Below are 11,551 nucleotides of genomic sequence, written 5' to 3' on the forward strand. Positions count from 1 at the left end.
AGTAAAGGTGCTGAAGTCTTTGATAAGCTGCTAAATCTTTCTGTTAAACTCTCACCCATTCCCTGCTTTTGCAGACTGAAGGGAAATATAAAGACGACCCAGTTGACCTGCGCCTTGATATCGAACGTCGTAAAAAACATAAGGAAAGAGATCTTAAACGAGAGAAGTCGAGAGAATCCGTGGACTCAAGAGATTCAAGTCATTCAAGGGAAAGATCAACTGAGAAACCAGAGAGAAGTCACAAAGGGTCAAAAAAGAAGTATGTATAGAAGGCTAATCTTCACTTCCTTATTGCATGATCTGTGCCACTTTTATTGTGATTGGAAACAAGACCTTGCATTATGCAATTGATAGTATGTAGGGCTGTCGATTAATCACAGTTAACTCGCACGATTAACTCAAAAAAAAATTGTGATTTAAAAAATGAATCGCAGTTAATCGCACTGTTAAACAATAGAATACCAATTGAAATTTATTAAATATTTGGATGTTTTCTACATTTTCAAATATATCAATTTCAATTACAACACAGAATACAAAGTGTACAGTGCTCACTTTATATTATTTTTTATTACAAAAATTTGCATTGTAAAAATGATAAACAAAATAAATAGCATTTTTCAATTCACCTCATACAAGTACTGTAGTGCAATCTTTTTATCATGAAAGTGCAATGTACAAATGTAGGGGATTTTTTTTTTGTTATATAAGTGCACTCAAAAACAATGTAAAACTTTATTAGAGCCTGGCTGAAGAAGAAGTAGGACTGATTGGACTTGTAGGCTCTAAAGTTTTACATTGTTTTATTTTTGAATGCAGGTTTTTTTGGTACATAATTCTACATTTGTAAATTCAACTTTCAGATAAAGAGATTGCACTACAGTACTTGTATTAGGTGAATTGAAAAATACTATTTTTTTCCAGTGCAAATATTTATAATCAAAAATAAATATAAAGTGAGCACTGTACACTTTGTATTCTGTGTTGTCATTGAAATTAATATATTTGAAAATGTAGTAAACATCCAAAAATATTTAAAATAAATGATCTTCTAGTGTTTAACCGTGCGATTAATTGCTTGACAGCCCTAGTAGTATGCCTGCTGCTGTAACTAATAGAGCTGAGCTGCGCTTGCCTTCTGTGATTAGATGCAGAACTACAAAGGGGAAGTGCAGCTATCGTACATGTTGAATAATCAGGGGAAACAAACGAAGTGGCTGCTTGTGCCAGGATGAGCAAATTACCTTTGTGTTTTGTTACTGCCTTCGCTTCACACAGAATGGAGAAATGCGGTCAGTGACTCCCCTGATTTGCTCTTTGGTTCATTTTAATACTTTCCCATTGGTTCCATTTTCCTTTTAACTAATGCAGAGAGATTATTTTGGCGCTGTGACTTGTTTGTAACTCAGGAGAAACCTTGTGATGTGTTTTTTGAGTTCACGGGACCAATAGGTGACTTAATTTTTAAATAAAATACCTTTACTGCTCATCTATAAGCTGCTGGCTTTTGAATAACACCACGGCTGTCAAAATTGGCAAAGAAATCGCCTTTTGGTGCATCTTCATACATTACGACAGAACTGGCAGGCTGGACCCTGATCCATCAAAACTTCTGCTCACCATGAATTGTGAGTTTTCCCATTAAAGTCAATGTGACTATTCATGTGCTTCAAGTTAAACACACGCTTAAGTGCTTTGCTGCATCAGGGCCCTAGAGCAACAGCTCAGGCTCATGGAATCATTCTGTAACGTTCTTCTAGCCATGCAATTGCTGACCATTTTATTTCCTCTCAGAAAGGTACAGTTTGCAAATCTGGTCGTGTCGTGGAGTGACATTACCTTAAATAGACGTTTCTCATATAACACAGAATGCACCTGGATTTCTTTTACCAATGTGTGTCATAACTGGAAACTCTTAACAAAAAGCGCCTCTTCAACTGAGTGGATTTTTTTTTCTCCCGTAATGATGCAGGTCGAGGTACTTACTGGAGAAAGGAGGCCAAGTAGGAGGAGTAAATTAGTCCCGGCTGCATAGCTGTACAATAGGTTTAAAGACCTCTGTGATCAGAAAGCACAGCCTGGTGGACAGGGCCTTGGACTCTGGGGGTCAGAAGACCTGTGTTATCCTATTCCCAGCTCTGTTACTGACCTGCTGTGTGACCTTAAGGAAGTCACTTCCCATCTTTCTCTTCCCCGGTCTCATCTGTTAGTCTGTAAGCTCTAGGGCAGGTACTGTCTATGTGTTTGTACAGCATCTATCACAGTGGGGCTCTGTTCTCAGTTGGGCTTCAGTTTGCTACCTTATTACAAATAATGTACGCTGAAAAGTGTCGGCTGCCTCCTTACAATTTGTGTGTGGTTTTAAGACCAAATCCTGGGAAAGGAGTGTCCTGTGACCAATCAGAGCTGCACATTGTAGTTGATCCTGAGCTGTTAACTGACTGACTTTGGCTGTGCACGGACATAATAAGGGAGGGTGGAGGAGTGATAGCGTGACTTCACAGCAGAGACAGGACAGTACCAAGTTACTGACCACATTGGTGATTTTCTCTCCCCTGTCCCCCTCTCAATCCTGGTACAGGAAACACAGGAGAGTGCGTGAGCGATCCAGGTCCACTTCTTCATCTTCACCATCTTCTCGTTCGTACAAAGGGGAGGACTACCCAGAGGAGAGCGAGGAGAGGGAGGAGTGTACCACAGGCTTTGACAAATCCCGGCTTGGGACAAAAGAGTTTGCTGGCCCAAATGAGAGAGGAAGAGCTAGAGGGACCTTCGTAAGTTACCCCCTAAAAAAACAACAGCAAAAAACCTTTGCATAAGCCTTTTTGCACATTGCTGCTTTTACCAGGTAAAATGTGATCTTAAAGGTGACTGGAAGTACAGTAGTCTGGTTGTGATTCTACACTATGGTGGCTCCCAATCACCAACCCAGCATAAATTCTGAAGATTGAAATTGGCAGTCTTGCTGATGATGTCCGAGACCATATCCAGTCCAGCAGGCTCTAGTGTGTCAGTATTTGCTCAGCAGCACTGGCCGGAGTAGACGAGCTTGTGTCGGAGAACTTACGGTGAAGTCATTTTAATGACTCTTCTGGCTGCAGTTGCACTGGTTCCTTTAGCAATAGCTCATGTTTTAAGCAAATAGCTCTGCTGTGTTTGTACGTTGTATGCGTGAAATGCCTCCCCTTGCACTCCCTGCACGTGCATCTAAATAGATAGAGATCTGTGTACTTCTATGGGGAGCTATATGATCAGATAAGGTCAAAAATATTAATAGGTAATGAGAGTGTAGGTGTTTGACAGTCTTCCTGTGGCTAGGCTAAAGGTATTCTTGGGAACAGTTAGAGCTACTGAAAGAAAAGACCTAATGCCATTTCTCTAAGCACTTTTCTCTCTACCCCTCTTCTTTTCCTCTTCTGTTTGCTGCTACTCCAGTTCAGAGCAAGGGGGAGAGGATGGAACAGAGGCACCTTTTCGGGAAACAATAACAACAACAACAGCAGCAGTAGCAATGACTTTCAGAAGCGAAACAGGGATGAGGAGTGGGACCCAGAGTACACACCCAAGAGCAAAAAGTATTATCTGGTATGTTTCTGAAGAACCAGGATATGTATGAATATGCCTTGCTATGCATTCTGTCTGCTCTTACAGGTTACGTGCAGTCTTCAGGGAAGAGAGAACCAGCAACGATCAAACTATCTAAAATACCAGTTCTGGGGTTCTCACCTCACTGCCCCCCATAAGAGGCCTCTAGAAATCTTTACTCACAACTAGGGAGCGGTTGGCTCTGACCATTATAGAACTGTTTGCCACTAACCAAAATCTGGAGGGCCCAGTAAAAGAACATCTCCTCCGTGGGCAGTATGGAAAATGCATCTTAACCCAATTAGAATCCAACTCACAGCTCTCTACAGCGCCCTGCTTCTTCTGGGATTGGCTAATGCGATTCACTTTTATTGCTGGCTGTAGCATTTTCATTTTCCATCTGCTAGTCTGGCAAAATCCTGCATGGATTTCTCCAGGGCTTCATTTTTGAGTTAGTGTCCGCTTTAAATGGCTTATTTGCACCAACAAGCCCTCCCCCCCCTCCCGACTCCCCTTCTGTTGGATATTTGAGATCCTGAGATCCCTCTAATCTTTCTTCAGGGTTATTATAAAGGTCATATGTGGCTTAGTCCTAAATCACTCTTGCTGTCCTTTTTCTGCCCTCTCTTCTAATTGCTGTTGAAGACATAATCTTTATTATATGTTGTTTTGGTCTCTACTTCACTCTCCTAGATACAATATTCCGGGTCATGTAACCAGTCCATAAACCTAATCAAAATGAGCTGTCCCAATAGCATCTTTCTCATTTTAAAAAATCTGTTGTAAACATGACATACACGTTGAAAGAGCATCTGAAAGTGGGTGCGAAGCTGTTCAGAAGAGTTAGTTAGGCGGGACAAACATAACTGCATGTAAAATCCTCCATAAAATAACTTCCTAGCTGTACGCACAGATTCAGCTGTACGCCCATTGAGTCTGGAGTGTGTTGGTGCCCCCAGTGTCCTACCTGGTCCTGAAAACTGCTAAAAGCTTTGTGCCAGAAAAACAAACACACATGCCCAAAAGCAGAGGGAAAAGTAAAGCATGGTTAGTGAGCAGTGCCCTTGCAGCCTCAACCAGTGGGGCTGCTACTCTCAAACACAAACATGTACTTGTACTCCTTTTATGTACTGAATTCACTATTCATCCGACCTGACACACGTTGCCTAAACAATAAGGGGATCTGATTTGTGTTGAAGTATTGCACAGCTTAAGTCAAGGTTATTTTAGGGGATGATATTGTGCCTATTTACGATTTTATTGGTGAAAGTGATTTGTGAGTGTCGTCTGACCTGGCTGATTTCTTTCCTGTGCAGCACGATGACCGGGAGGGTGAAGGTGGTGAGAAGTGGGGGAACAGAGGTCGAGGCCGGGGTTCCTTCCCCCGAGGGAGAGGTCGTTTCATGTTCAGAAAATCGAGCACTAGTCCCAAGTGGGCCCACGACAAATTTAGTGGAGAAGAGGGAGAAATTGAGGATGATGAGAGTGGAACGGAGAATCGAGAGGAAAAGGACAACCTACAGTCAGCTGCTGACTAGCCAGGGAGTCTGCCTGTCCCTGAGCACCCTGGCAAGGAGGAAGAGGGATCCGGCAAGGCAGTGTTGGAGTCTCTGCCAGGGTAATGCTGAAGTGCTGAACAGAGCTCTGCCGAGGAGCTTTGAAATTATCTTAAGTTAACTGCATTTTTAAAATTCAGCCTCCGTACATGTGGACTGGGACTGATCACTTGCATTCGGATCCACTCTTGGAGTATATCTTTCTTCCCAAAGACTTTACCTGCTGGACTGAATAAGGTCCAATATCGAGTGTGATCCTAAATTTTGTCTCTTGTTTGTGACCTTATTAGATGGTCAGATATTTTTTGGCAACAGTCTTTGAAGACGGTGTGGATTTCAGTTTGTGCCCAGCTTAGCCCAGTATCTTGACATTTTTTGTTTCTCTTATAATTTGAGATGATAAAGGTGGGGATTAACTCACCTGCTTATTTTTCTCCCCTCTTGTGTATTTTGATTTTTAAATTCATATTCTACTTATTTTAGGCCTTTGCGTATGTAGTAACACCAATTAAAGATGGCTATTTTTGGTTCTTATAAGAAAACAAGCACGTGAATAAACATCTAAATGTTAACTTGGAGTTGGGACCAAACTGCTATGATTATTTTTAAAAACTAATTTTTGTATGTATCAGTTGAGTTTAGAGTCTTTTTAAAACCACCTTATTTTTTTCTTTTATGCTGAAAGTTATAGTTAGCATGGCAAAAATGCCCCCTGCTCTTCACCCATTTTAGTGTGTATGCCGCTAGACCTGGTCCTTGTGTGCTGGAATCCCACGCTGCTTGTAGGCATTGTGTGTATCCTCTTTGCAGCTGGTTGTGAACTTGAATGTTCTTTCCAGGGTAACATAGTTTTCTAAGCAACTGCTGAATTCTACTTAGGTTAAAATATATAAAAGGAGAAGAATTTTTTCAATATTTTTATTAATCTTTTTCTAAAACAAAAAAGCAAATCCCTCCTGTGCTGGCTAAGGAAAGTTGTGGTTTCATTTACCTTCAGCTTGACACTTACAATGTTCTGAAGAGGTTTAGCAAATAACTCTGTGGTCAGTGAGTGTGTAGGGAGGAGAGGCATATTCATGCACAGGTTTAGTGTGTGCACATGTAAAAAGACATCAGCCGCTTCCCCCCTCCATTTCTGCCTTCCCCAGGATTGCTGTGCCCCCCTTCCCCCATCACCTGCTAACTATAGTTTGTTTGACATGAACAGTTCCTGTTTAGTAAACCCCTAAAGTTTGTTTCAACTCCTCATGCAAATAAAAATACAATAAAATAAGCCGTAGGTGTAACTCCAGTTTGTTTCTCATGCTGAGTACGGGGCCGCCCCTTGCACCAGACCTTTGCCTTCCAAGTGGAGAGGGGAAGCCAAACGTAGTAAATGCTGTGTGCAGCAACAGGGTAGAATCATAGAGCAATTGATGTTACTTGTTGGAAATGGAGGCTTTAAAAACTGCTGACTGATCTGGAAGAGAGAAACTGGAATCAACCATAGTGACGCAAAGTGGGGGAGGGAATTCTGACCTGATGCTTTTGTGGTTGTCTCCATTGTTCAACTGTTTGCACTGACTGCACTTAACTCCAGTTTTAATTAAAGTACAGAACAAGAAGTTCCTAGGCCACAGGGTTAGCGAGGTGTGGAGGGCTGTACTTAGAGAGAGACAAGAAAATTGAGCGCGTTCATTATTTCATTCTATAGTGTAGAAACGAGACCTGCTCTGAGGAATACAACAAGCCTTCTCCATGCACTCACTGTTGCCTATATTATTTCAGATGTTACTTTGGTGCAGTACTATAGTAACACATCTAGTAAGGGATTATTTATCCCATAGATTGTACAGTACAGATTAGATACAGTAATCAGGCACTAAGTGGTTATTTGTACCTTGAGTGCTACACTTTTCCTTAATGGTGATCAGTTAAAACACGCCTTTGCCTAAATGATTATGGATTTGCCCACTGGGAATTGTTCACTGCACAGTCCTGGCCAGGACGCTGCTGACTTTCACACAACACAAGCCGCCTCTCTCGCAAAGACTTGGTTTCTTAAGCAAATGAAATTCTTAAGAACTGGGGCAGGTTTTCTTGCTTTAGGGTGGGAGCAGCACTGGCAGGTACTGTTGTAGCGAACCGCATGCACCCTGCTTTTTCTTGGAATATGGTTCTTACCCATTCTGGATCACATGGCACTGGGAGGGCAGCTCCACTAACACTTTGATGTTAGAATATCAGTGTATGCGTCCAGAGGGAGTGTCTACTACACCCATCATCACCTAGTTTCTATCTGCACCATCTTTTTAGCGTCTGTAGCAGCATCTCACCAGTCCAGTTCTTGTCTCCTGGGTTTTATTGGAGTGATGAGGGTATTAGAGCTGCAGGCTGAGGAGTGTAAAAGTCCAACGCTTTCCTTTTCAGGCTGAAAAGCTTTTCTCTTTGACTTGCTAGGAGTAGTAAAAAGCTCAGTAGCTTTAAAGGGTACTCAGAGTATTGTGATACTGTCTGGTGAGAGATGCTTATGACGGGGACGTGGAGAAGAAACCATTCACCTGCGTGCTCCAAAAATGAGCTTCCTCAGTAGAGAGAGACTGAAGCTATAATTGGTCCCCACAGTCACCAATAGGGTGACCAGACAGCAAATGTGAAAAATCGGGACAGGGAGTGGGGGGTAATAGGAGCTTATATAAGAAAAAGCCCCAAAAATCAGGACTGTCCCTATAAAATGGGACATCTGGTCACCCTAGTCACCAATCCAGTTTGCCATCAATAAAACAAACAGCTCCATAAACTGGCAGAGACTGAATTGGTAATTCCATTTCACTGGTGTCAAAGTTGAAATATTGTCTCACTGATGTCACTAACTCCTTGGTACTGGAACCAGAGGGGTGTGGCGATAGGTGTGCTCAACAGAAGTACTCGTGGTTAACTTAGAACTGTAACTCTCTGAAGGTTACATATTTAAACATGAAAATGTGGTTAACGCCCCCCAAATATGGGGTGCAGTCATGTAAAAAGCTGTTACATGTGTTCACAAAACCCAGATCTGAAACCTGTCACCTCACAGAACCTGGGTATTGTAACACCTAAACAGGAAAGGATCAATTTTCATCCCAGATCAACTATTGGCCCAGTGTCCTCTTACTGCAGCTGGCCAGTAGCAGCTGCTTCAGAGGAAGGTGCCAGAAACCTAATGTACAACTATCAAATTACCTTTCTGTGCAAACAGAATTATATATATATATATACACACACACACACACTCATTCACTCTCTCTCTCTCGGTGCTTTAAAGGGCCAATTTCACAAAGCTGAAAACAACTGAGCCAACTCAGCTGGGAAAAACTGAAGCAGAAAAATGGGTCAAAAGCTGGTTAACTGAAAGCTCTCAAGGTGCAATTGTAAATGGGGAATCGCCAAGTGAAACTGCCTCCTGGATCTTCTGTCACAGTTGAAGTCAGTTGCTGCCACTCCTGGTCTGACGTCCCCCTGCAATCAATGAATACACTGCTCTGTGCTAGGTAGATTCCAGCATGTCAGTAGCGCTAGCAGCCCCAAGGGGAGCCAGGGCGGTGAAGTTGGGGGAGAACCGGAATGAATTGCTCTGGTTATCTGCTCACAGCCCATAGAGGGAGCATTAGGGCTGGAGGCTAATTACTCTTTGGTAATTCTGGAACATCCCTGCTCTTGCCTGCAGTGTTGCTTCCCGCTGTGCCTCTGCCAGATAGATAACGAGGATTCACATTAGGACAGGCCAGTGGCCAAAGCTCTGGAGAGGAGCATAGGGACCACGACTGCACAGACCTAGATCACTTACCCACGTATATGCAGCCAGTGGGGGAGAGGACTCAACCTGAGTAATCCAGAGCTGCTGAAGAGCAGCGTGAAGGCACAAACGCTGTAGTTTCAACCTGCAGCCAATGGGCCGTGTCCCCTGAGACAGCAGCACGGGTCACTTGCAAAGGCCGGGTCAATTCCGAATCATCAGGCCGAGGCACCTGCCTGTGGGGAGAGGGTTCTGTGTCTGAGCCGACCTCTTGGAACTTCCCAAAGACAGCGTGGAAGGCAATTAGGTGATCTTGGGGGGAGGAGGGGACCAACCCCTCCTCTGCCACTTGTCCCATAGGTCATGCAAATGGGGTAAGATGCAGGTGTTAGGCAGGGTGCAGAGATGGTGGAGAAGGAGCTCTCCCGTTCCTTGTCCCTTTGCCAGACTGAGGTTTAATCAACCCAGGGATGTGTGTCATCAGGTGCTGTTTATTTTCCTGTATTTCCTTCCAGCCTTTGCTGTTCACTCTGCTACTCGTATCCAAAGCAAATGTCTCCTTTGCTGATGGGCGGGTGCTTCCTGCCCCATCGTCTCCAGTAATACCCACCCAGACTCGAGCAACCACGTGGTGGGGAAATAAACGCATAGGGGGGATGGGCTCATATAGTTAAAGTTTCTTTAAAAAACAAACCAACACAAATAAATGAATCAGCGTTACTAGCCCTGACAACAGTGGCTCAGAGGTGACACGGTGTGTGAGTGTGCCTGGCCTGGCCCCAGCCCTCTGCGATTGTGAGGGGCCTGATGCCCCACGGGGGCTTTTCAGACTAAACCACAGAGCAGAGCCAAGGGCTGCACATCCCAAAGTCCCAGCTTGGCGCTGTGCGAGCAGCAGCCCCCGACTGTCGGCCTCGTGCCCCCTCGAGGGACAATCGAAAGGCTCAGCATCCAAGGGGCTGGGCTCATCTGAAGATCTGGGCACTTCTTTCGGTGTCTCAATGGGCAGCAGAGATCTAGAGGCAAGTGGAGTGTTCTCATCTGCCCCCCAGACTCCATTTCCAAGGGAGATGGCAGAGGGACAGGAAACACGAGGTCTTGGGCTGCAGATGCAGGAGCAAAGCAGACGTCCCTGGGCTCTTGGCAGGACTCAGGGGGTGGGGAGGAGCAGCTCTTGCTCGGGGACAAACCCCAGCCCTGCTCCATGAGGCTGCAGGCGCCTGGCCTGAAATGCTCTCACCTTAGCCGAGGTCACACTCCTGCTAACCTGTTAGGCAGCTGAGCCCAGCCCTGCAGCTGGAGAGATTCTTACAGCGCACTCCTCCCCATGAGCTGAGTGCCTTCCACCAGTGCACAACCAACCCATCCGGCGGGGCTGTTCCCTCCCCAGGCGGAGACACGGGTGCAGCAGATTCCTTCCGGATGCCCCTGTAGTCCCAATGTATTGGATCAAACTCTCTGACCGCAGCCTCCGGACTAGCCCGAGTGAGCTCTCGGTGCACGGGTTCAGCAGGAAGGAGAGAGACTCATCACTAGCTCGCCTGGTGACAGTGGGCAGTGTCAGCTGAAGTCCTCAAGTTGTTCCCAAGACAGAGCCCCTAAGTCCTGCCCTGTCAGCGCACCTCCTCCGCCCTTCCCTGGCTCCAGCCAGCCACAGCCATGGAGCGTATTTCCTCACGTGCTATCCATGGCTCTGGTCCCTCACCCTGCCCAGGGACTTTTCACAAAATACACCCCGTGCGGTTGGACAAACTGCCCCTTGGACACTGCCACCAGAGCCACTGGGGGAATGACACCCGTGCCATGGCTGGACCCCAGTGGGAGAAGCAAGAAGGGGCTCCGGGCTGTGCTCCAGAGCCAGTCACGTAGGCTGCCCTTCTCAAACAGCCCTGGGGGGCAGCCCACCACCGCTCCAGTGGCCCGGTGATGGGTGCTGTTAACCCGCACAGAGCAGAGCACTGCGCCCTGACTCGGCGGGCCCCTGCCTGCCTGGAGCACAGCATACTGGGATCCCCACACAGCGGCTGGGCCACGTCTGCCACAGCCGGAGCCAGATCTAACGGGCTCCTCCCAGCCACGGCTCTGGGCTGCTCTAACGCTCACCCAGAGGCTGCTTTGGGGGCTGGGGCCTGTCAGGCCCTGCCGGGGCATCTCTTTGCACCTAGCAGATGCAGAGGTGCTGGGGCAGCAGCCAGCCCAGTGGAGAGGGGCTGCAGGCTTAGAGCCAGGGTCTCCTGGGTTCTGGTCCCTGCTCTGTGCCACCCTGGGCAAGTCCCTTTCCCCTCTAACCTGGGGCTGAGCTCAGGGGCGCATGGTGGCTCTGCTCTGTGTCTAGGCCTGGGAGGCACAGGGCAACACTGGACACTTCCCTGCTGCTCCCCCCAACCCCCCCGATACCCACACACCTGGCCTAGCTGGGAGCCCTGTCCCTCGCCTTCTTGCTGCGGTGTCTGGGCTTCCTTCCCAGGGCCGGGACACAGCCCCCTTAGCCCGTCCTGCATGCCGGAGGCTTCCGCCTGGGCTGGGACCCTGGGGAGTGGGGCAAGTCCCTGCTCCTGCTGCCTGGCCTGCAGCTCTGGCAGAGCCAGTCCTGCCGTGCTGCTGCCTTTCTCCCAGTTCCCGCAGCCCCGGCTCCTCCAGGCTGTAAAAAGCCCCG

General features: G+C 46.6%; 1 protein-coding gene and 1 long non-coding RNA gene across 8 annotated transcripts in view; one reads left to right on the top strand and one right to left on the bottom strand.

Annotated features, from left to right (window-relative positions):
* Positions 1 to 6,414, top strand: part of THRAP3 (thyroid hormone receptor associated protein 3) — a 67,489-nt gene extending 61,075 nt beyond the window's left edge. For all 6 annotated transcript variants that reach the window (XM_054011887.1, XM_054011886.1, XM_054011890.1 and 3 more), the window contains 4 exons: positions 75 to 259; positions 2,582 to 2,774; positions 3,436 to 3,585; positions 4,902 to 6,414. In XM_054011887.1, the coding sequence (XP_053867862.1) occupies positions 75 to 259; positions 2,582 to 2,774; positions 3,436 to 3,585; positions 4,902 to 5,123 (750 nt within the window). In that variant the 3' untranslated portion in view covers positions 5,124 to 6,414. The remainder of the gene's footprint in view (positions 1 to 74; positions 260 to 2,581; positions 2,775 to 3,435; positions 3,586 to 4,901) is intronic.
* Positions 5,758 to 11,473, bottom strand: LOC128827780 (uncharacterized). Of its 2 annotated transcripts, XR_008443101.1 has the most exons (3): positions 11,301 to 11,473; positions 8,947 to 9,131; positions 5,758 to 6,600 (listed from the first exon to the last, which is right to left on the bottom strand). It is a non-coding gene; the product is annotated as an uncharacterized LOC128827780 (long non-coding RNA). The 2 variants fall into 2 exon arrangements; XR_008443100.1 differs by lacking the exon at positions 11,301 to 11,473 and having other exon boundaries at positions 8,947 to 9,648.
* Between the last annotated feature and the right edge of the window lie 78 nt (positions 11,474 to 11,551).

This window comes from Malaclemys terrapin, chromosome 22, assembly GCF_027887155.1.
Source record: "Malaclemys terrapin pileata isolate rMalTer1 chromosome 22, rMalTer1.hap1, whole genome shotgun sequence".
Lineage (NCBI taxonomy): Eukaryota > Metazoa > Chordata > Testudines > Emydidae > Malaclemys > Malaclemys terrapin.